The 25,398-nt window shown below is 36.3% G+C and overlaps 1 protein-coding gene across 2 annotated transcripts; it reads right to left on the minus strand.

Moving 5' to 3' along the window:
• On the minus strand, nt 1-24,438 carry LOC121383204 (myosin regulatory light chain A, smooth adductor muscle-like). Of its 2 annotated transcripts, none has more exons than XM_041513080.1 (8): nt 24,300-24,438; nt 15,851-15,869; nt 11,281-11,376; nt 8,312-8,387; nt 7,477-7,578; nt 6,770-6,848; nt 3,280-3,328; nt 1-1,229 (listed from the first exon to the last, which is right to left on the minus strand). In XM_041513080.1, the coding sequence occupies exons 2-8, from the start codon at nt 15,860-15,862 to the stop codon at nt 1,125-1,127; spliced, it is 519 nt and encodes a 172-aa protein (XP_041369014.1). In that variant the 5' UTR covers nt 15,863-15,869; nt 24,300-24,438; the 3' UTR covers nt 1-1,124. The 2 variants fall into 2 exon arrangements, with proteins under 2 accessions (XP_041369014.1, XP_041369015.1); XM_041513081.1 differs by lacking the exon at nt 11,281-11,376 and adding an exon at nt 11,447-11,530 and having other exon boundaries at nt 24,300-24,435.
• Nucleotides 24,439-25,398: the final 960 nt, after the last annotated feature.

Consider the following 25,398-nt stretch of genomic DNA (forward strand, 5'->3'; position numbering starts at 1 on the left):
TCTCTGTGCACAGAGGTTTTATTAAATAAATAAGACACAGGAAAAAAAACAAAAACAATCCACATCAGGTTGAAAACATGCAAAGAGACACAACGTCCCCAGTAGACCAAGTACTTGTTCTACCTGTACAATCAGACAAGCTCGCACGCCACCCGGTTGATATTATACATACCGCCCGGTTGATAATGTATATATTGCTCTCATTGGAGGTTTTATATGACGACAGGTCGGACATTATAACAAATATTACACACATATAAAACTGAGATGACCTGGGATAATTTCGCATTTTTTTTTGTTTTTACTTGCCACCCTTTCCCAACCCCTTGATAAAATGATATTTGTTCCTCGAGAATACAGCTAGAGAGATTTAATAAATAAATAAAAATCTATATACTGTTATAGTGGAAACCAATAAACTGCAAATCCTATAGTGATGTATTAAGGATAAGAGGGTGGTAGGTGGTGGAGGGGTTTTAGTGGACCGGTCCCAAAGTTCAAATACTAAAACCGGTTTCGGATTATCGAAACCTACCGGGCCAACAGATTTGGCGAGGAGTGTTTACGGCAACGTTGGTTCCCAGTTCCTACGTTACCATGACAACTCCTCTGTAACGTATTTCTGAAGGCTAGAGTTTTTCGAAATGTACCAAACAGAGCACAGAGCCAAACTTCGATGAAACCAACAGCAACCTGTGACTTTAGAGCGCTCGTCGGACCCGCTTTTTCAAGCCCTGTCTCTCTTGATGTAATATAATTTTTGTCCAAGCAGAAATGGAATGCGGTACACTCTTTGGCCCGCTAGGTTTCAATGGAAAAAAAAAAAAAGTGAAAACTATACGAATCACACCATTCGCCTATGAATCTCTTTGAGACAGTCACTCAATTTAATTGTTTGTCTTTTCTTTTTTGGCGAAGAATACATTTTCCATTTTACGTCATATCTTTTGCAGCTACCGCTGAACCCAGACCCATGAATGGCCATCTTCCGGTCCAATAGTTAATACTGCCTGGTAAGGACCAGTCGACTTGACCCATGGGGTGGGATGACGTGGCCCGACGTTGGCCCAGTGGTGGGATTCACAGGAGAGTGGTGTGGGTAGGCTCCTAGATTGGCTGGTATCTTATGCTTGCTCCTCTTCCGCCTGTTTACCCTTAAGGAGTGAAGTGAAGGCATTGTAGTCAAACTGTCCCTTTTCTATAGGTGCCTCTTTCCACGTTTGTCTAAGCTGTAATAAATCGTATATAAAACAAATTAGTTTTGTTGAACAACAATATTAAAGCAGTAAATTGTTAGTAACTCGCCGAACCTTCCTAGAAACTCGAGCGCTTTGCACCCTCGATCTCAGTCAGCCCCCCCCCCCCCCCCCCCCCCACCCCCAATGTCTACTTGCTTACGCCGTGCCTGTAAAGCACTTTGATTAATTAATTATCGGCTGTTGGAATTAAAGAATGTTTATTTTTATTTAATGACGCACTCAACAGAATACCTCAGAGGATATCAGAGTAAAAGCGCAGACCTTGTCTTGAAAACAAAATTAAAGTGACAGACCCTAGTTTTTAAACACTAGGGGAGAGTTGCCAGGATTGGACCAGTGCCTCAATTGGACCAGAACTGTATTTTCATTCAAATTGTGACAGTAGCGCCATCTAGTCAATATATTAATATGTACACACGCCGCTATTGGCCTTGAACCAGTTGAGTCGAAAAAGGTAATATTTTTGGATTTATCAATAAAAGTAACATTTATGCATGTATCATCTAATACTATTCTTGGAAAAAACATCTATGGAGCAATATGAACATAGTTAGAAGTGTTAAATTAGGTCATAACGATACATAAAGGTTCGTTATTGTGAGTGATAAAACAAGTGCCAAGATGTTGCGCATGTGTACATGTAGGTCAGCATCTATTTATAACTATGGTAAAACCACGATTGGACCAACTGAATTGCTGGGATTGGACCAGTTCCTCAATTGGACCATAATGTTTTGACCTGGTATTTTGGTGATCGTGCCAACCGCCAAATATGATACCAGTTAATTTATGCATCAAAAATGAAATTTTAAGCACGTTTATGAGTAAAACAAACGTCAAAAAGGACCTTTCTGCGTGATCCAATCGAGGAATCGGTGGTCCAATCGAGGATTCTATTTTGATTCATGAGCGAATTATATTTTAATAAAGCTATTTCTTTCTTTTTTGCAAGTAGCCATAGTTCGTACTGTGTCTAATTATCCAAAAGAAGGAACTGATATTTTGCAAACCCAAGAGAGGTTCATGCCCAATTTTAGTTACTGTAGCAGATTCCACGATCGGACCACTTTCGTTTTAGCATTACATTTTTTATTTGAACTCTTCATACTATCCAGTTTGATTTTCTAGCAATGTTTTTTGACAATGTATGTGCTGGGTTCTGGTTTAATTGAAGGCATTTGATTTTTTTAAAAACTCCAAAGTGGTCCAATCGTGGTAGTAGAATCCACGATTGGACCATTTTGGGTTTAAATTTGTTTTTAAAATTTACCTGGAATAATTAAACTTTCTACAAAATATGTTGCATCAATGCGTATTGTATGCCCCAACAATAATGAAGGAACTACTTTCCTGCTGATTGCTCTATTTGTCTAACTTGCACAACCATTCTTCCTTAAGGGGTCCAATCCCGGCAACTCTCCCCTACCACGTTTTTGACAATTGAAATCAGACATTTCTTAGATTTTATTGTTTAGATTATTCATGTCTGTACATCCAAAGTTTTTCTGGTCATTCTTGTGTTGCTAATACCACGAAATACCTTTTTCATATTTAAAAACAAATTTCGTACCTCTGATAAGTAACGGTTATGGAGACAAGTTCTATTCCGTTTTTAAGGATATTTCTCCATTTACACGTTATGTAGACTCTTGTTTGACTATTTATATTTGTAACTTTCCCTAAATGTTACTGGTTTGTCGATTAACCAAACTTAAGTGTCCATTTACACGTTATGTAGACTCTTGTTTGACTCTATAATTGTAACTTTCCCCAAATGTTACTGGTTTGTCGATTAACCAAACTTAAGTGTCCATTTTCGCGGGTTGAAACGAAGGTCTGCGGCTTTAATTGCTCCCCATACATAGATTTTAAACGGGGAGATATGCATTAGAAATGTATTATAAGTATTAAAAGGTAATTTTGAAGGAGCATAATGTATAATTATGGCACTGTGATCTGTTAATGATAATGTATTATGTTCTGGATATTATAAAAAAAGGACAAGAACAGTTGTACTTACTTCATCCTGTGTAAAGTTATCACCCATATTTGTTAGCAAGTCCTTGATGCTGAAAAACAAGAAAATAATGTTTAAAGTTGGTTAACGACACCACTAGAGCACATTGATTTATTAATCATCGGCTACTGGATGTCAAACATTTGGTAATTTTGACATATAGTTTTAAGAGGAAACCCGCTACATTTTTCCATTACTAGCAAGGGATCTTTTATATGCACCATCCCACAGACAGGATTGCACACAGCACAGCCTTTAATATACCAGTCGTGATGCACTGGGTGGAACACGAAATAGCCCAATGGGCCCAATGGGCCCACCGACGAGGATCAATCCTAGACCGACCGCGTATCAAGCGAGCGCTTTACCACTGAGCTACTTCCCGCCCCAGACAATAATGTATGCATGTAATACTACAATTGTTAACGTTACTTTTATTATAGTATTTAATATTCACCAACTCGCCCTATGCATCAGTGACAAGACAAAGTAACCAATTCAAAGGCATATCAAGGATCCATTTCTTCAATTAGTCCAGTATTTTTTTATTATTCGGTTTACGAACCCGCCGACGTAAATTTTGCTCAAATAAAAAACAAAAAACAACAACGTATTTTTCACTTTTATTTTTTATTTTTTTGCCCGCGACTTCCACAAATAGCTCTAAAGAAGAAAAAAAGTTACCATTCTAGTCTATTGTGGCGCATTTCGTAAGGTAACAGTAAGAAGAAGAAAAATCAACTCTACTGATACACCCCAAACAGGTTTTTTTTCTTTTTTTTTCGGTTTTTTTCTTCTACCTTTGTGCACAAAAGTTCTTGTTCGTAAACCTAAAAATTAAAAAAAATACTGGCCTTATTTTACTTTATTTATGTATTTATTTATTTATTTGTATTTCCAGTAATAAAAATGATTTTCGTTTTTTAGTATTTTATTTTCATTTCAAAGTTTCATTTAAATAAAGTTTGTTTTGTTTAACGACACCTCTGGAGCACATGGATTAATGAATCATCGGCTAATGGATGTCAAACATTTGGTAATTCTGACTTGTAGTCATCAGAGGAAACCCGCTACATTTTTCCTAATGAAGCCAGGGATCTTTTATATGCACTTTCCCACAGACAGGCAAGCTCATACCACGGCCTTTTCCCAGTTGTGGTGCACTGGTTGAAACGCGAAACAAAAACCCAATCAGCTGAACTGATCCACCGAGGTGGTTCAATCCTGCGACGCAAGCACCTCAAGTGAACACTCAACCGACTGGGCTAAATCCCGCCCATTTTCCTTTCAAATGTTTTGTTTTGAATGCCGACTTATAGGGACTAATCTGAGTGTGCAACCATTGTAACATATTTGATATTTCCACATAATAATAAATTTTTAACAAAGTAAGTTGCATCTTGAATAGTTTGTTAAAGGGGTGTTACGATACACCTACCTCACGACACGATACGTATCACGGTGCATAACTCGCAATACGATATGTATCACGATATACGATTCGCAGGGTTTTCTCAATATAACAAGAAATTGAAGATGGGTGAAATAATTTGAAAATAAGAAATAAACATGCTAAAAGTGAAACACTGATTTAAGCAGTTTTGATATGGAAATACCACACCATAGGCATATTGACATAAGAAATAAACATGCTAAAAGTGAAACACTGATTAAGCACAGTTTTGATATGGAAACACCACACCATAGGCATATTGACATAAGAAAGAAAGACAAAAATGTGTTATTTAACGACGCACTCATCACGTTTTATTTACGGTTATATGGCGTCAGATATATGGTAAGGACCACACAGATTGAGAGAGAAAACCTGCTGTTGCCATTTCATGGGCTACTCTTTTCGATTAGCAGCAAGGGATCTTTTATGTGCACCATCCCACAGACTTTAATACACCAGTTGTAGAGCACTGGCTAGAACGAGACATAGCCCAGTGGGTCCACCGACTGGGATCGATCCTGGACCGACTGCGCATCAAGCGAACGCTGGGCTATGTCCTGCCCAATATTGACGTAAGAAGGCACATACTATCTGTCCACTTCAATGTCCTTCCTTGAAGGGTACGCAATTAAAGTAGCAATCGATATATGGTAAAAATAGCAATCGATACACACGCAAGGGCATCGCGTTTCGTATCGTCAGCGGTAGTATCGTGGTCCATCGATGCATCGGTGTATTGTGGCACCCTTAGTTTGTTGGTTACAATACCAGTTTCAGTCTGTCGAATGTTTTTCTAGTCACCCTAATGGTGTAGTAGCTTAAATTTAATTTTACTCACAAATGTAATTTTGTTTTCGTACGTACGTAAGCTACAACTTGAGCTATTACAGACGTTACGATAACAACAAATACATTTTATGAGTAAAGTCATATTTTAAACACAAAAAATGCATTTAAACTGTACCGTATATCTTCGCCTGTAAGTCGATCTCGGCTATAAGTCGAGTCCCTAATTTCAAGCCCTGAAAACGTATTTTTTTATTGACCCGTTTATAAGTCGACCCATGAAAAACTACTTATATATATTGAAATATTTCTTATTTTCAGCACATGAGAACAATAAATTTGAACAAAAGAAAATTATTTTACAAACTTCGGTTTTCACGTTTTGTACATCGCAATATGATCAGACTATTCCAATCAAACTATCATTATATTACATAGCATCAAAACGAAATATTCCCTTAGTAGAGAGTGAAAGCTGTTTGACTGTTACTGTATAGTACTGTACAGATGGTTTTGTGCACAGACAACAACTTTATTTATAAACACTGACAACAGATCACTACGATAAAACTGAAAGTATTTAATACATGTAAGGAGGATAACTCTGGAAAGTACACTGGTTTTTGTACCAAATGATGTGTGTCCCTATTGCTCTAGATAAGTGAACTGCAGAGATCAGTCTATTTTAAGGGAAAGCTTAGTAATATTCATGAAGTTAATCACCGCCAAAACATTGTTTGAACAACCATTAATGCCAGTGACCAGATTTCAAAATAAACTCAGGCAACAGGTAGTTAGTATTGTTTTACATTTTTACTATTAGTTATGACTGTTAATTTAACTAAGTGGACTGTTGTCTTGGCATGTGAGAGATCGTACGCCTTTTCGCATAACCAAAACCGTTCTAATGCCAAAAAAAATAGGTTATAAAAAATAAATGTGTCAAATTAACATATTTGAGTATAAATACATGGCATACTTCAGCAATAAAAACTTGTAAAATAATCCCCAAAACTAATATGCATTAAAATAATTTTTGGGTGAAAAAAATTCGACTTATAGGCGAAGATATACGGTACTTTTATTTGCTAAAAATGCTCATTTAGTGTTAAACATGTTACAATGACTGCAAATTCATGACAGTCCCTGTAATATGATGGGTTGTTATTGTTATTATTATTATTATTATTATTATTATTATTAATTTTCTTTGTATTAACAATCTGCCTCATCAAAGTCAGTTGGCCTTACTATTCTTCTGGGAGGTAGCCTTTTCCAGATTCGTCAAACATGGCAAACGCATTCCTGATTGTGTCTTCTGGATCAGTGCCTGAAAGAACAGAGATAATACACAATGGGTTCCTTCAGATCGAAACAAAATCCCGTGTATTCTAATATTACTCTTAGTGTTATATAGTATTTTAAGGAATGAATAATCTACGAATAATAACGACCTAAAATCTTGGTTTCGTACCAGACAGCGTTAAAGTGAAAAATGGTCGACAAAAGAAGTCAACATAATTTTGCAGCTTTGTATTATTATCATCCAGAATCTGTTTTATGATAGAAATTAATGTCAACGGTTTTGACATTTTTCAAGAAACATACAACGAATATTTCTATTACCTAAACCTCGCTTTAAAAAAAAAAAAAAAAAGATTTCTGGTCAAGAAAAAACTTGACACAACGCCAATGACATCAATAAGATAAATCTTCTTTTTTTTTCTTCTTTTTTTCTTCTTTTTAAAAAAAAATATTTTAATAATAAACTTACCGCTGAGTTTTCCACCAACAGGTTGAGGAACATCATATAACGAATATGTCTATTACCTAGACCTTGCTTTTTTTGGAAAACAGCTTCTGGTCTGGTCAGAAAAAAACTTGATTTCATATCACAACGCTAAAGACGGCAGTGAGATAACCCTAGCTGTTTTTGATTTTTTTTTAAATAAACTTACCGCTGAGTTTTTCACCGAACAGATTGAGGAACATGGTGAAATTGAGAGGACCAGGAGCCTCGCTCAACATCTCCTTCAGTTCATCATCTGGAGGGATCCTTCCTGCAAATCAGCCAATAAACACAACTGTTACAAACGAACAACCAATGATTTCTTAAGACACATTGATTATGCATTACTACCCCAGTAACCGGATCATTAAAATTATTGAAGCATACTTTTTGTCAGTTATTAGCACGATGGGACTTTTAAAATGTTTGTGTCCATGTCTCTTAAAGGTTTGACTCCGATGAAAAGGTGATATTGTAACAACGTTTCCTCTTAACGTCACATACCCTAGTTTTTAGACACTACTGTGTATTTTTCATTAGTAAAGCCGTTTTTGATAATCGAAATCAGTGATTTTATTGTTTAAATATCCATTGACGTATATCCGAAGTCCTTTGGATCATTTTGGTGTTTCTAATACGACAGGATGCATTTTTCATACTTAAAAAAAACCGTACGTACCTTGGAGAAGTAACGGTTTTGGAAACGAGCTCTCGCCTATTTTTAAGGATTTTTCCCCATTCCAATGTCACACTCCTATTTGACTACTGTAACTTTATCTAGATGTGTTACTGGTTTATAGATTAACCAAACTTAGTTTTTATTTTCGCGGGTTGACATTATTGTCTAGTTTCTATTTTCACGGGTTGAAACTTTGGCCTGCGACTTTAAGTGGGCGTCACCCAATCGTCCTTCATCAAAAGCCTCTGCTGCTTGGGTGCCAGTCATGTGATGTAGTCTGATGTTTATGTTATGGTTAAAACCATTCATTTTACTACACACTCACCAAGATTTGAGTACATATCTTTAAGATCTTCAATGTCGATGATGCCATCCCTGTTTTGGTCAATCATGGTGAATGCCTATAGAAATTATTAAGTATTATAGTGAGTGCCAGCTTGATATTTCTCAAAGATCAAGTGATAAAGACATAGTAATAATAATAATAATAATAATAATAATAATAAAATTATTAACTGTTCTTTATTATTATTATCATGATTATTTTAAAGATTATTTAACTTTATGAATATTAAATCAAACTAGTGCATCTGATATGTATGAATGTAAACTATATATATATATATATAATTTTATAATATACATTGATATTTATTGATATTGTTATGTTGAGAAAATTTATTTAATTTAAAAACGTATGATCGTCAATACACTTTAAAATATACAATAATTGCATTTATGTTAGACAATTAAGCATATTAGCAATATTAAATATTACTAAAAATAAAAATACTAAGAAATACTACATATATGTATACATTATAAGACCAATTTAAAAGTTTATTTAGCCAATCACTATTTAAAAATTTACAATATAACAAGGAAATAAAAAGTAAATATGATTTAACATTTCTTGTCCATAAAAATGCAAAATGCATTTTATACTTTTATTCTATTACAATATACATTTTTACATTAAAATTGCAAGTGCTATTCAAATCATACATTAGCAACCAACCATTTAATTTTAAGAGAAAGGTGGAGTGTTTTGTTTTCACAAAAACGTTGGGTTTTTTGTTTTGTTTTGGTTATTTGTTTTCAGTAGGAAATGTTATTTCTGTTCAAGAAAGAAAGAACATTGGAAGGGTGGGCGAACACAAAAAAATACAACACCAACAAGTTGAACAACAATATACCAGGGCCACTGGAATCACTTTTTGGAGGGGACGGGAGGTTTCTTTTTGTGACTATTAAGTTAGAATTTATATACCAATCCCTACCCGCGATCTTTTCTAGAACAAGTCTTATCCATAAGATAGAAAATGCTAAAATACTATAGTCCATCCCACAGGGAATGCCTTTTTTCATACTATGGAATTTACTACAAGCTATTTATTTATTAACCGATTTTTTTTCTAAATTGCACACAACAATAGTATTCTTTTGTTATTTCCAAATATTTTTTTCTTACGTCAAACCAAATTGAAATTATTTACAAAAAATAACCAAAACACATTTTTGTAGAAGAATTGGACGGACTATAGTCTTATTGCATCATTAAATCTGAGATTTGTTTTTCTATGGCCCACTAACCCTAAAATTAAATGATTGGTGCCATTTTTGGTGCATATAACATAACTCCTGTGTGGTGAATCAGATAATGGTTTTAATGAGGACTAGACAGAAGTACACACGCTCATCAAGTTGTCGTGATGGTTTGTAATGACAATAGTCTAGTGGCGTACAAAACATGAAGGAACAACCATGGTGAAGAAAAGAGAGTTAAATGAGCCTGACACTTTCACTGAAAAGTGAAAAGAAACGAAAATATTATTTGCTTTATTTTTCAAGAAAAAAAAAACAGCAGCATCTATGCAAAGCTAGGAATTTCAGCTCACGCCAAAACATTGTTAAAAGAAAACTTAATCGAGTAAATAAATAACACCCTGTGAGATACAGCGAAATAAAAGGGAAGTAAGCGATATATATATATATATATATATATATATATATATATATAATGTATATGCTTTATTGCCGCAACTAGATTTTAAAAGTTGTTTTAAACCCCATGCTCTCCCTCCATCCACTACCTCCCTCAAAATCGCAATAAATAAATAAATAATAATAATGATAATAAAAATAAATAAAATGATTTCGATTTCTTTGAAGATAGGGTCGTAGTCATGGTGCTTGATGGTGAAATTTAATCTTAAGAAGAACTTCCCTTCCCCTCATCCCCAAAGATAAATCATTATCGGTGGGTCGAAATCCAGGATTGGCCCTAAGAATAGCATCGCACATATTGCATGTATAGCTGCGCGTACAAAAGCAGTGTTCTCGCCCATGTTTATTATTTTAGATTAAAATAGTAATTGTCGCAAACAAGGTTTTCATAGTAAAATGTTGCTTTTACGCACATTGATTTCAATGTTATGTTCAGATGGTAAAACAAGGACAGTCGTTGCTGGTTGGGGGTAGGGGTGAGGAATGGGAGCAAAATAATTTTAAAAGAATCCCTACTTACACGAATTCTGGATCTGCACAAATTTACTTGCTCACTCTAGCTGTACATAGACTGGTGCATACACTAGGTTAGTGGGCAAGTGAAACAAAAGGAGAACGTGTGGAACTATTAAAAAAGGTAACACAGTTTTAACAACAAAACTTAAGTAAGTCATTGGCGTTCAAAAAAATATTCTATAGTTATAATGCCATTAAAAGAGCGTTCTTGCAGATGAGATTAGCTTTTGCAGTGTATTAAAACTACATTGTAGACCAAGAAGAAGAATTTAGTGCAAACTGCGCCTTTTAGAATTACATAGTATGCCTTTCAAAGGCCATATGCAATGTAGAACACGTAAGTGTACACGGAGACTCACATTTCAAATAGTGTGGTCTTTGCAAACGCTACAATGTTCAAGTTACAATAAATAAAAGAAATAAACGTTTCACTAATTTTGTCTCACTTTTCAATACCACAGTGAAATGGAAAAAATGTTATTAAAATCATATATGTATATATATATTCACAACAGATAAAATAAGATGGTAATTAGTATATAGTATCTGATTTTCATGCACTGGTTTATTTTGTTTCTCTCACAAATAAAATTAAAATGCAGTGAAGAAGATTTGTGTTATTTTAAAGGTATTATTATATCGCCCATGCTGGAAGTGTGTTAGCAGACCCCGGATACCACCGGAAATGACGCAAGCAACAAAACATGGTGTCACCGGAAACAGAATTATAAGAAAAAGTTAATTCTCCATTTTGATTGGTAGATCGCACACCTCTTTGAATTCCTGAACCTGCGCCTGGCGAAACATGGCAAAAACGTTGGATGTTGCACGCTGAGCGCGCTTTGGTTCTTCCTTCTTTTTAATTGCCTGAAAAAGTACAAAATGTATCCGGTGAGTAAATGCTGCCCACTGCTACAGTGGAGCGCACTAATCATACCTCTTTCATCTCCTGCATCATTTTCTTGGAGAGTTTAGCAAAAACGTTCGATGCGTGCCGCTCTCCCCGCTTCTTCCCGCCTTCCTGATTAACAAGACAAAGGAAAAAAACAAATTTACTTCTCTGAGCTTTTTCCGAGCTCGAAAATGTCACCAGTTCATTTATTTTTTTAAATTATTATTATTTTTTTTTTTATTGAAATTCATGTTACCATATCTTTAAGATTTTTGATTTTCGTCTTTTGTGTTTACTTTTGAAATTAATTTTGCCATCTATCTTTGTAAGATTTTCAGATTTTGCTTAGTTTTTGTTTCATTGTTTTGTTTTAATTTCTAATAAAATTCTTTAAAAAAAAAAAATTGAAACCTGTTTTGTAATTAACATTAATTTTTAAACATTTTAATAATAAAATGTTTTGTAATTTTATAAAATCTATTGAAATTGACCTATCCTTTTTAAATACTTTAAAAAAATTAAAATTTATATTTTATGCTTGTAATTGTATGTATATATTCACTGAATGCAAAGCTCTGTTTCCATTTACAAATCTGCAAAGGTCAATCAAATACAAATTTGTTTTTTAAAAATTGATTTTTTTTTTTATGAAGATGATTCATAAATATTTTATTTAGATTAGTTAGAAATACTTGAAACTGGTGTCATTTTAATGTATGTGTGTTTTTAATATGATGGGGGTCCAAACCAGTCTAATGTCTACTCCATCAGCAGCACACTCGAGAACGAGGCTAGCAACACACCAATGCGCATGTCCACTGCAACTAGCTCTGACGACAGATCTGCTACCTATAAGGGTAACTACACAATGTGATTAAAACTGTAACAAAAGCCAATTATAACACATCAAGAACAAACAAAACAAACAAACAACAACAAAACTACCAACATGTTCAGGGTATGTACAAACAGAGCCGTAACTAGTTAAAGAGTGAGTGATGTTACCACCCCCCCCCACCCCCACCCCAAAACCCCACAAAAACAAACCTACACCTAAACCACCACAAACCCCACCCCATTTGATTAAAAATGCCCTTTTGTTTAACTGGACATCGCCCTACAGTACCCTTTCCTGATTCGTTATTAGTGCCGCTCCCTCCGCCCCCAATAATTATTTTTTTTAGACTAGGTACGGCCCTGGCAAAAAAACTGCAACCACATTGTGCTTTCTACTCTAAATATCATACACATGATCACACTCGAAATATTTACCTACAAGTGTATGTGGCACCAAACAACTAAAATGTGTTCATAACCGCCATTGTGCATCGTACATCATAATATACATGTATTATAAACAGTACTATAGCACTACAATTGTAGTAACATTCGTATAAGAATATAAAGTCAAAGTCGAAGCAATTCATATTGTAAAAATAAATGATGGGAAAAAAAACAAAAAAAAACATATCACGCGAACATTTTAAAATGGCCAGCAATTCTGACTAAAATAAAATCTCGAAATCCACTACACTTGCTCGTCATAAAATAAGGATCTGAGTAAGCCAAATTGGGGTCATGCTCAACCAATCAAAGGATCAATTTTGGAGAAATAGACCGATTATTCTAAATGTGTCACTCAATAACTCGTAAGTATATTGTTAAGGTCCGACCGAGATCCAGTCGAATAAAATACGTCAGAATAACCGATTACGTCCCTTACAACTCCAACCAAATTAAACTGTTGAAATTGTTTTGCATGCAAATAAATATGTTATTAAATCAACTGAATTATAAGTAAAGGTAATAAAAAGAGTCATGCATATACTTGACAATTAGATACTGGAGGAGGACAAATAAATAAAGGAGGATAAATTAATACATATACCTAGACACTGTTTTTAAACAATAGGGAATTGTATCTTTAAGACGTTTTTATAAATAGCTACCTACACGATAAGAACGCGTGTGTGAGAGAGAGAGAGAGAGAGAGAGAGAGAGAGAGAGAGAGAGAGAGAGAGAGAGAGAGAGAAAGAGAGAGAGAGAGAGAGAGACACACACAGAGACACACACAGAGAGAGAGAGAGAGAGAGAGAGAGAGAGAGAGAGAGAGACAGAGACAGAGACAGAGACAGAGACAGAGAGAGAGATTAGAACAAAACAAAAATAACACTATACTAAACACACTCCCACTCCAAAGGAGCCTAATAAAGATGGAATTTGATCGGTCGATGTTTATAAGCATATTATCAGAAGAAAGGTCACCAGAATATGATCTCCTGTTTTGTTTAACCAGATCGCCAGTATAACAGAGCGTAATTGTAGTGGATTGTGAAATAATATTTCAACTAGATTGGTGGCCGACACAATAGGCATAATATGATAAATGTAAATGTGATACATAATGATGTAGTCAAGACTTAGATGTATCTAAACGACATAGTATAGTTTCCACCAGGACACTACATCATGCGGTTAATCATTATTTCCAATATAGGTCACTTGGACATTTGTTGATGGATCTTAGTTAAGAACTAGTTAGCGGTTAATACATCGAATTCCGCGGGTACCGAAGAGGTCGTTGAATGAATGAATAAAGGACTTCTTAACGACACCCCAGTACGCATCGGCTATTGGGTGTCAAACTAATGACAAATGCAAAGATGATGTTATTACCATAACAATATAACGTTGACGTCCTTTAAGACTTATTTATAGTTACTGTGTAAATGATTGACAAGTCGATGAAATATAGGCGCATGTGCAGGAATCTTAGCAGGAAGGGGTTTCTAGAATGTGGTGAGCGAAGTTCATAGGGGTTCGAGTCATGCTTCCCCAGAAAATATATTAAAAAACTAAGAAAATATGATTGATCAGCGTTTTGCAACTCTCAACCCTCCCCCACCACTACCTCCATCCTGCACACGCACCTGATATAAAATTGCATTGGCTTCCGTTGCTTTTCTCCATTACATGTAACAAAATTTTTAATAAAGCATCGTATATCTTTGACTTCTTACGGTATCAAAATAATCGGGCAACGACTCTATTTTTATTTCGAAAGTGATATTTACACAACGTATAATAAAATATATTTGAAAACGAATGGAAGATTATCGACGACATTGAATATTCGGTCCGACATTAACGACACCTAGATTTATTCATGAAATGTAACGAAAATAAACAGACTATAAGATAACTCTCTTGGGAACAAATCTGGCCTGGTGCTCATAAATCGTTTAGAGTCTAGACTCAAGACTTACAGATTCAGAGACTTTAAATGTCATGGCAACGCCATACAAACTGCATGCGTGTGACGTCATTAGAGATTTGAGTGTAGACTCAAGTTTTATAAGTACGTGCCCTACTGGCCAAGGCGACCCACCTAAATTGTATTTTCCAAATTTCTCGCCGGCCGAGAGAGAGAGAGAGAGAGAGAGAGAGAGAGAGAGAGAGAGAGAGAGAGAGAGAGAGAGAGAGAGAGAGCGAGAGAGAAGAAGTTAAAACGATATTTATTTTAACGATAAACGATTCTCAACACACTTGCACATTGTGGAGCGGTATAATAAAAAGTGATGCGTTCCTAGATACTCCCACAAAGAGGAATCCTTTGGAGGAAGTCCAGTTCTCGTACCTTTGGCTCATGAGTTTTAAAAAACCAACAACTATCTGCTGAAGTGTTCAATTAATTATTCTTAAAAATAATGCCATTTTACTTACATATTTATGTCCATCTACTCCGTGTACGAAGGGTCAATGGTGAATGGTAAGCACCCAATTAAAGTGGGTCAGCTCTATAATTAGCTTCTTATTTGTGTTCTCGAACAACAATGTGGTTCTTGTTCTCAAGCCGTATCCTGTTTATAACTGAGGAACTTATCCTACCATAAAAATAGGGAAGGGCTTGAGAATACACCAGGAGCCTAATTGACTAAACTCTCGCAACTTTGCGATCTCGCAGTGCAATGCTAAAAGACTTGCAAAGAGGCTGCCATGTTGTCTAGCAGAGCCTAAGAGAGCTTTGTGAATTAGGCCCCAGGGCCCGTGCTTATAAAACGTTTTAGGGTCTAGTCTCAATACTATAATAGAGTCCGAGACTTTAATGTCACGGCAGCGCCATACAAATTGCATGCGTGTGATTTCATTACAAATTGAGTCTAGACTCCAAAAGTTTTATAAGCCCGAATCCAGGTAACTATAACCCGTAGGTGTAATATTTGGATTTATAGTACCCACTTATTGTACCTCAGGGCTATTGTTCTTATACCTGTACCGAAATGTGTAAATAATTCCGTTTTTAAAAGCATGTCACATAACCACAAAGGCACTACGAGAACGTAGTATCGCGGTAGTATTAAGGTTCATTAGTGCACCTGGTAACAAACGGAACTACTCGGCAAATACAGGTTTTGGAATACGCATGCGTAGCAGAAACTGAAAACATACCTCCTCTGCCATCTTGGTTCTGTAGCACATGAAAAGAAAGAAAATAAAAATGGCAAATTAGTCATATGAATGGTGTTGGCAACATTTTCAACATTTTAAGAAATATGTACACAATATGAATAATACAATATATTGATGTCATCAGTGCTAATTTAAGTACTTTGTTTTTACTGTTTTTATAGTATATTGAGTTTTTTTCTCCATCTGTATGACAGTAATAAATAGCATTAGGCAATAGGCAATGGGGGGGGGGGGGGGGGGGGGGGGGGGGGTGTACCAAAATGTCCTACACGATCAAGCGAGATGCACCTAAAATAAATTTGATAGAAAATATTCAGATTAAGACAAAGTTCTTTGGCAAAAGAACGGTTTGTATTCTTGGCAGTGTGTGTATGAAGAAAAAGTAACCTACCTGCTTTTAATAAGTAGAATTAACAGGGTTCGGTTCATGCATTTTTGGTCTGGGTTATTGGAAATTATTAACTGTATTTCTATAACACATACAGCACTAGCCAAAGCTTCTGTGAGGGACTAGTGACTTTCTCCAACATTTGTCAAACACTGGAATTATTATTAAGTAATAAACATTAGATTAAAAAATACAATACAATATATATCTGTACCAAACTGTTTTGAACAATGAAGGGATTTGAACCTCCTAATATTGATAGAAAATGTCGATGTTCAATGAGAAAAAATCGGCCTGTATCGTTGGCAGCATGTTATGAAGGGAAAGTAATGTGTTGGGATCATAGAAAATGCCAATGTGCAATGAGAAAATCGGCCTGTATCGTTGGCAGCATGTTATGAAGGGAAAGTTATGTGTTAGGACTATAGAAAATGCCAATGTGCAATGAGAAAATCGCCTGTATCGTTGGCAGCATGTTATGGAGTGAAAGTAATCTGTTAGGACCATCATGATTAGCGTGTGTGTGAAGGAAAACAAGTCTATCGCTGGTAGCGGCAGAGCGATCACTCCTCAGAAAGAGCTTTGCTTCCTCCGCAAATTCCAGAACGTCCCGCTAACCTGGCACGCGCCCAACTCCAAGCTGGCGCGTTCCCCGTAACACTATCTGCAGAACCTTTCCGAAAAGCGAAGTTTAAAAGTAGGTTTTCTGCTTATTTTTTTTTCTCGGAGCCAAGAAATAAAAATCACTATTTTTTATCCATGACTGAATTTACAGACACCCCTCTTACATCTGATAATAATAGTATGGACATTAAATATATTAAACATGTAATGATAGTTAGGACATGAAAAATGTTAAATAATATAAAGTTTGAAGGCTAACCTTCATTGAAATTTTGAATTGTTTGAATCTGCTTAAATTGTTTGAGGTTTTCCTAAATGCAAACTCCATTTGCTACTGTAATTAAATTGAAACTTGTATTTTTTTTAAAATAAAATAATACATACGAAACATATTTTGCTAAAGACATATTTTTAATGAAATTTGCTAAATCTGTCTTTTATATCATCGTTTTGCACTTTAAAAGTAGACATACAGGTACAATGTGCATTTTCATTGAAACATACCAATATGTTACATTAACAGCTGGATTTCCAGACCTGCAGATTCAGACTATTATAAGACAGTGTGATCAAATAAGTATAACTCATTAATTACTAGTTATCACATACATACTAGTAATACATTGTTCATTTCATTTTAATTTATTGTGGTGCTTACGTCCTATTGAGGTTCAAGGACATTGTCCTTGGACACAGACCTCGGCTATTTGGGCTGTCTGTCCAAGGCATGGGTTAATGGTAAGTGATTGATGGTTAGTAAGAGAGAAGCCTGTGCAGTTACCTTACATCTCCTTATTAAACCTTTAAAACTCACTCTGGGTGGGCGCCAGTACCAACCAGACATGGGTTAATGGTAAGTGATTGATGGTTAGTAAGAGAGAAGCCTGTGCAGTTACCTTACATCTCCTTATTAAACCTTTAAAACTCACTCTGGGTGAGCGCCAGTACCAACCAGACATGGGTTAATGGTAAGTGATTGATGGTTAGTAAGAGAGAAGCCTGTGCAGTTACCTTACATCTCCTTATTAAACCTTTAAAACTCACTCTGGGTGAGCGCCAGTACCAACCAGACATGGGTTAATGGTAAGTGATTGATGGTTAGTAAGAGAGAAGCCTGTGCAGTTACCTTACATCTCCTTATTAAACCTTTAAAACTCACTCTGGGTGGGCGCCACTACCAACCAGACATGGGTTAATGGTAAGTGATTGATGGTTAGTAAGAGAGACGCCTGTGCAGTTACCTTACATCTCCTTATTAAACCTTTAAAACTCACTCTGGGTGGGCGCCAGTACCAACCAGACATGGGTTAATGGTAAGTGATTGATGGTTAGTAAGAGAGAAGCCTGTGCAGTTACCTTACATCTCCTTATTAAACCTTTAAAACTCACTCTGGGTGGGCGCCACTACCAACCAGACATGGAACCGATGACTAAACCACTAAGCCACCAAGGTCAGTATGGCCCATGCTTATCAAACTTTACAATCTACACTCAAAGATCGTTAATGACGTCATATGCATGCAATCCCTATGGCGTTGCCATGGTGTTAAAGTCTCAATCTCTATTAAGAGTGTTGAGTCTAGACCCAGCATAAGGCACATGCATGTATCCATTTGTCCGTCTGTATATAATTATACTGTGCACATTTATCAGTTTGTACGTACATTGCTATAGCAATGTATTACACCAGTATAGTAGTATATATTATAGCAACTTATGCACGCAGAGTAGAATTCATTATGGTTCGAAACGCCATATTATCCGTTGCATAAATTAGAACGTAGTATAGCTCGTAAAGTGTAATGCAGTGTCATGTAGTGTAGTATAGTGATACGTAGTGTAGTGTAATATAATATAGTATAGTATAGTATAGTATAGTATAGTGCAGACTACATTGTTATAAGAGAAATCTACCTTGAAGGTTGTATTTTTAATTTAATTAAAAAATAACTTTTACAGTTTCAGTTACGCCTTTTCAAGTGTAAAGACTCCAAGTGTTAAAAAAAACATCCCACAAAAGAACAACACATATCTGATTAAAACAAAAGACACGAAGTGATACCAAGAACTTACCGTTCACCTTGCTACAGACTGCACTGCCGTATGAGTGTATGTTAAAATCGCCAAGCCAAGCAGTAGCTATATTTGGCTCCCGGTAACCTGACACCCCCTCCCTTGTCTCTGCTACCCCTCGCATGTGGCTGCCATTATTCACAGCGCTACCTACACCGAACCTCGTCTGTATAGCGAGCCGAGCGTCAGGAATGCAATACCTTGTTCCCCACCTTGTTTCTCTCGTTACTCGAGCAGCCAAGACGATTGATTCTTCAACCAACACACACATATTCTAATATGCATTTGGAGAAATGACAGGACCAGTACCACGTCTGAAACTAAGGGGTAACACTTTCGTTACTCGAGCAGTCATGACGATTGATTCTTCAACCAACACACACATATTCTACTGTGTGTTTCGATAATTAACAGGACCAGTACCACGTCTGAAACTAGGGGGTACCAGAGATTATACGGATCTTCAACCAATACAGGCATATTCTAGTATGCGTTTCGAGAATTAATAGGACCAGTACCACGTCTGAAACTAGGGGGTACCAGATATATACTTTCGCTACCCGAGCAGCCAAGATCATTCTGCGACTGTCTACATATTCTAGTATGCCGATTGCGTTATCAGAATTAACAGGATCGGTACCACATCTGAAACTAGGGGGTGAATGGAACCAGATATACTCTCATTACTCGAGCAGCCAAGGCGGTTCTTCAACCAACATAGATAGAATTAACAGGACCGGTACCACATCTGAAACCAGGGGGTACCTAGAACCAGAGATACTCTCCTTACTCGAGCAGGCAACTTGGTTCCTCAGCAGGAATTAAGACGACCCACAAGCGTACGAGACGGAGGTGCAGCTAGGGAGTACCGAAGATATAACATTCTTTAATGAAGACAGACCTGGTATTAACAAGGCCAGTACCATAACTAAAACTAGACAGTATCAAGGATATACAATTCCTTTACCTCAACGGCCGCTTCTTACAAATATAGGGCCATACATTGCAGGGGAGTCAGGACATATATAAGATGCCCTTTCAAATTAAAGTTGACCTTTTGTTTCGTGAAGCTTTAGAAAGCTCTGCATTATTGTGCACTGATTCCACTACAACACATTGATTTATTAACCACTGGCTATTGGATGCCACACATTTGGTAATTCTGACATATAGTCTTTGAGAAAACTCGCTACATTTTTCCATTAACAGCAAGCGATCTTGTGTGTGCATTTTCCCCCACATACAAAGCAGTACATACCACGGCATTTGATATAACAGTCACGGGGCACTGATTAGTATGGGGGGGGGGGGGTGGCTGGAGGTTGGGTGGTGGCCCTAGAATGGGTCTACTGAGAGGGTTCGATCCCACAATCCAAACAACTCAGGCGAGCGCTCTATCGACTTAGCTAGATTCTCTGGTTCCCTCCACCCCCAGTCATAGTTTTTTAGGCTAGGTACAACTTTGCAATTAAAATATTAATATTTCACCATACATTATGTTTATTATTTGCGGATAATTCAACCAAATGTCTTCGCCATTTACTCTCCAGATATCCCCTTGTTGTACACACCCCTCCACCCAACACGTGCTTTCTATTATTTTAGTGTGGAATGTTCCTATTCCGTTTAGTGGTAGATTGAGTCACTTCAGTATTGTTACTTTAGGTTTTGTAAAAATTGGTACTATAACTTTAGACTAGTAAGCAAGCACTAAGTGCACGATTCTGTTTATGTTAGGGTACTAAGTCTTGTTCTTAGAATCAAGAGTCCGCGTTCATATTACCCCGATCGTATCCCATAGTTCCCAGTCTTTCCCAACCAGTGCTCCACAACTGGTATGGCGTGGTTAAACAAACATTCCTTTCCTTTGTAAACTAGGCTTTGTAGGACACGATCTAGCTCAGTTGGTAGTGCACTTGCCCTGATGTTTGATGGAATTTCCTCGATTGACTCATCTCTGATTGTTTTTCCCTCGTCCCAACCAGTGACCCACGACTGGCATTAAAGGTAGTGGTATGTGGTATCCTGTTAGAAAGTGCATATAAAAGTTCCCTTGCTGTTAATGGAAAAATGTTGCTAGTTTCCTCTAAAGGTTTCGTGTCAGAATTAACTAATGTTTGACATCCAACAGCCGATTATTAATTAATCAATGTGCTCAAGTGGTGTCGTTAAACAAAACAATTTTAAACTAGACTTTGTAACGTAATAATATTTCAGTAGGCCCTACAACAATGAATATAAACATACACAACATATTTAATATTTCTTATTATGAAATCTGTTTTCTTGTATTTTAAATAAGGAAAGTGATATTTCAGTCATTACATTATTATGTTTTGAGGTATTATATTGATTTAATGAGTGGAAAGTCACTTGGTGATATTCTACGAAAAAAAAGTAATTAATATGCAATTTGTTTCCTGAAAACATGTTTAAATTAATAGACAGGGATACTCCTTTAATAATTGTGCAGTGCTTGCTATCAGTTGTTAAACAAATGTTATTTTCCCAAACAGCCAACAATTAGGGAGCAAAAAAATAAAAAAATAAAAATCAGTTTGTTGGAAATGTAACGTGGCCAAATGAAAGAATAATGTAAAAGTATTTTCGCATATAGCCTATTTATTTTCCTCAGTTCGGAATCACAATACCAGTTTACGATGTGTTAAAAACACAGAGTCCAACGTAAACATATCTAACGGACAATACCGAGTAAGTCCAACTAGCATTATACGTGTTTCGCAACCTCTCATAACTTAATTAATACAGTCAATTCATTTGAAAGTAATTGCAAATTCTAGTGACACCCTAACTTGTGACTAGAAGTTATTTTGTGACTAATCAAAACTGTAACTCATGAAGGTGAGCCTGGGGTGCTTTGGTCGCAGGATCGAACCTCATCCGTGTACCAATTCTCTGATTGGGTTTTTATTCATCCCAACCAGTGCCCCACGACTGTTATATCATGTCTGTGGAAAGTGCTTATAAAAGATCTCTTGCTGCTAATAGAAAAATGTAGCGGGTTTCCTCCTAGGACTACGAGTCAAAATTACCGCGTTTGACATCCAGTATCCGATGATTAATTAATGAATCTGCTCTAGTGGTTTCGTTAAACAAAATAAACTCTATGAACCATTTATTTCATCTAACAGGTTTCTGTCTCAGTGCTACAGCCATTTTTATACAATTGAAAAAACAACAACCGTATGATCCCACCCACTTAATAAATATCCAAACGTTACATCCAATCACCTTCGAGATAACGTCTATCTTAGGAATGTTGGTGCCTTCTCATATATATATATACTTTTTTATTCTACGTACGACAGGCAAGTCTAATTTTGAAGGGACAATAAAAAGCACACTTGTACCGATAATGCAGTTATCTGCGTTATTTCCACACAGGTTATTTACAGGTATATCATGATTCATCTACTTTTCAATAGACCAAACAGGTGACGGTGGAACCCGGTGATCCTCTACTGCTAAAGTTACCATGGCAACAGATACGTCTGCTGGTAACATGAGCCGGCGAGATGAACATCGGTGAGGCACTGGCTTCTTGGTTGCCATGGTAGCGATAAATGCCAGGTGTGTTTTACCCTACTGTCAGTATGATGGAATTGCAGCGTAGAGGTAAAAAAAAAAGAAGAAGAAACTAAAAGATGAATTCTGTACTTAACAGGCCAGTGACCTTAACAGCTGTCTGTTTACGAATATCTTTGTATTTTAATAAGATTTCAAAATAAAAGTTAAAAGTTCTAACGTGTAAATCAAAATAGTTTCATGAAAGTTTGTAATAATTATAGTGAAATCCATTGATTTATTTTTGTTGCTTCATCTGCACATAATATTTTTGCACTTATTTGATCAGACTTTTATTATATTTATTTTGTTTCTCTAACACGATGAACACCCACCATGGCGTAGGTTTCTTGCATATTATGTTCATGTAATCCACTGAATGTACATTTTTGCATATCCTGTACACGTCTCATGCTAATACCCCTTTCTGGTCAACTAAATGGCATACGCAAGCTATAGATATTCAATGTATCGAATACAACAAAAAAAGAAATGTTTTGTTTAACGACGCACTCAACTCATTTTATTTACGGGTTATATGGCGTCAGACATATGGTTAAGGATCACACAAATATTAAGAGAGAAAACCCCCTGTCGTCACTTCATGGGCTACTCTTTTCGATTAACAGCAAGGGTTCTTTTATATGCACCATCCCACAGACAGGGCAGTACATACCACGGCCTTTGCGATTACACGAATGCACACATTAAATAATAGTTTCCATAATCGGGTATGTAGTTTACGTTTCACCTAGTATTATATCATTATGTGTCAGGTGTGTTTTGTTAGGCAGCATTTAAAAAAAAGATTAAGATCCTCTCACAAGACAAATAATAAAATCATCCCCAGCATCACTACTACCACCACCACCACCTCCACTACCACCATCACCACAAAAACAGAAATAATAAACTGCATTATCATAGTAAATTATATTACGTTTAGTAAATGCAAACATATTCAGTAACTTGTTATGAGGTGATTCAATGGTTCGAAGAGTACCATAAATAGTATGCATTCGTTTTGTTATTTGATATCATTTATGAAGGTTTTAGCATACACATCAAACCTGTTATGAAGTCACCAACGGAAGTATCAAATGGTCGTCTACCAAAACAGTTAATAAATTGAATTATCGGTTAGTTTATACTGAAATAAATGGCGTAGAACCAAAGTTGGGTAGGTTTGACTGTAATTTGGTTAATTTCACAGAACCTGTTGTTTTGTAATCATAACAGACGTAGATGATCGAAATGTACTTTTGAAACAATGTCTCAAATATATTTAAAATATTACTTGCCAAGCAAAACAAAATAGTCCTCCTAAAAATATATACAGTACTTAGTATAGGTTATCCTTATATACACCCTTAATTCAAACTAATGTATTAGCATTATTAAATGACAGAGTATATTGCTCAACTGTATGTTTGGGTTACAAAACTGATATTCATGTTGATCGGTGTTTAAATACACTAGTTCAAACAAGCCTGCAGTCCCCCCCCCCCCCCCCCCACACACACGCACACGCACACGCACACACAATTGAGGGCGAAGATGTACGTTTCTTGGTGTGCTATTCTATATACATGTATATAAATATATTAAAGATAAAACAGTCTTGCTTGTGTCACCCCTACTGTGCCCTCCCTCCCCCCTCCAAATATTGTTCCTACAGGCCAGTTAAAGGTGAATTTTTTTTGTACATGCAATTTTTAAACACAAAATGTAGATACCCCACTCAACACACTGACTTACCTTTAACAATGACACAATATATGGGTCCCTAATAATCTAAATTTCCGGTTTGATGTCTTGACCGGTTCTCACGACGAGCGCTACGAAAGTGAATCGGCAGCCGCCGGTTATTAAGCATACCACATCACTGTGACGTCACACGCGTGTTGCGCCTTATCGGGAATAGTGGCCTCCAGCAGTTCCAGATGCACCGCCTCGGTGTGGTATCCGCGAAAATGGTCACAGACGAAACCAGTCGGTAACAACACGTGTGTTTGTGTGTGTGTGTGATGTGGGTGGTGTCCAGTGTCGGTCAAATGGAAATGACTGACAACTTCTAATTACTTTTTGGAAACTATTTAGGTGGGGGTTTTTTTATGGGGCGTCTATAATGTTGCAAAAGTTGATAAATAGCTGTTTTGGGGGAGTTTTGATTGATGGAAAACATATTTTATTTCGTGCAATGTATTGAGGTTACTCTCTGGGTTCTGTCAGAAATTCTAGCCCTACACTGAGAGGTCTAGACTGTGGCGACCGAAGTTTATGGGGGGGGGGGGGGGGGGGGGGTATGTGTTCGAGTCGGGCTCCGCCAGAAAATATACTTAGGAAAAAGAAAATTTGCGCTTGAAACCCAAACCAACCAACCAAGCAAACAAACAAATTAATTAAAATAAAAAAATAAAAAATGATGACATTGATGATAGAAACCGAGTATTTTATACAATTCTCTGTATATTATGAATGCTAGTTATGCTATCAATACCTAAGGATATTTGCATAACAAAAGATTAGACTATGGTGTCATGTGAAGGTCATTATAGCTTCTTTCGCTGAATCAAGGCCATGCACATTTTGTCTGTATGACAAGTGAAATGTATTTCAGCTTTGTCTAACAGTTTTGCTCGAATGTCTTTATTTTACATAAAATTATTTCTACAAAACACACATTAATTTTTCTTGAATTATGTTTTACAATATTTAAAAAAAAAGAAGGTTAAACATCGATGATTATCGATAAGACGATTAAACCGATATTTTAACAAACACCACAGTGCGGTGCTTGTGTCAAATAGTTTTAGGAATCGACAGCGAGATTTGTTTAAAAGTGAAATATATAAAC

This window comes from Gigantopelta aegis, chromosome 10 (assembly GCF_016097555.1).
Source record: "Gigantopelta aegis isolate Gae_Host chromosome 10, Gae_host_genome, whole genome shotgun sequence".
Classification (NCBI taxonomy): Eukaryota; Metazoa; Mollusca; class Gastropoda; order Neomphalida; family Peltospiridae; genus Gigantopelta; species Gigantopelta aegis.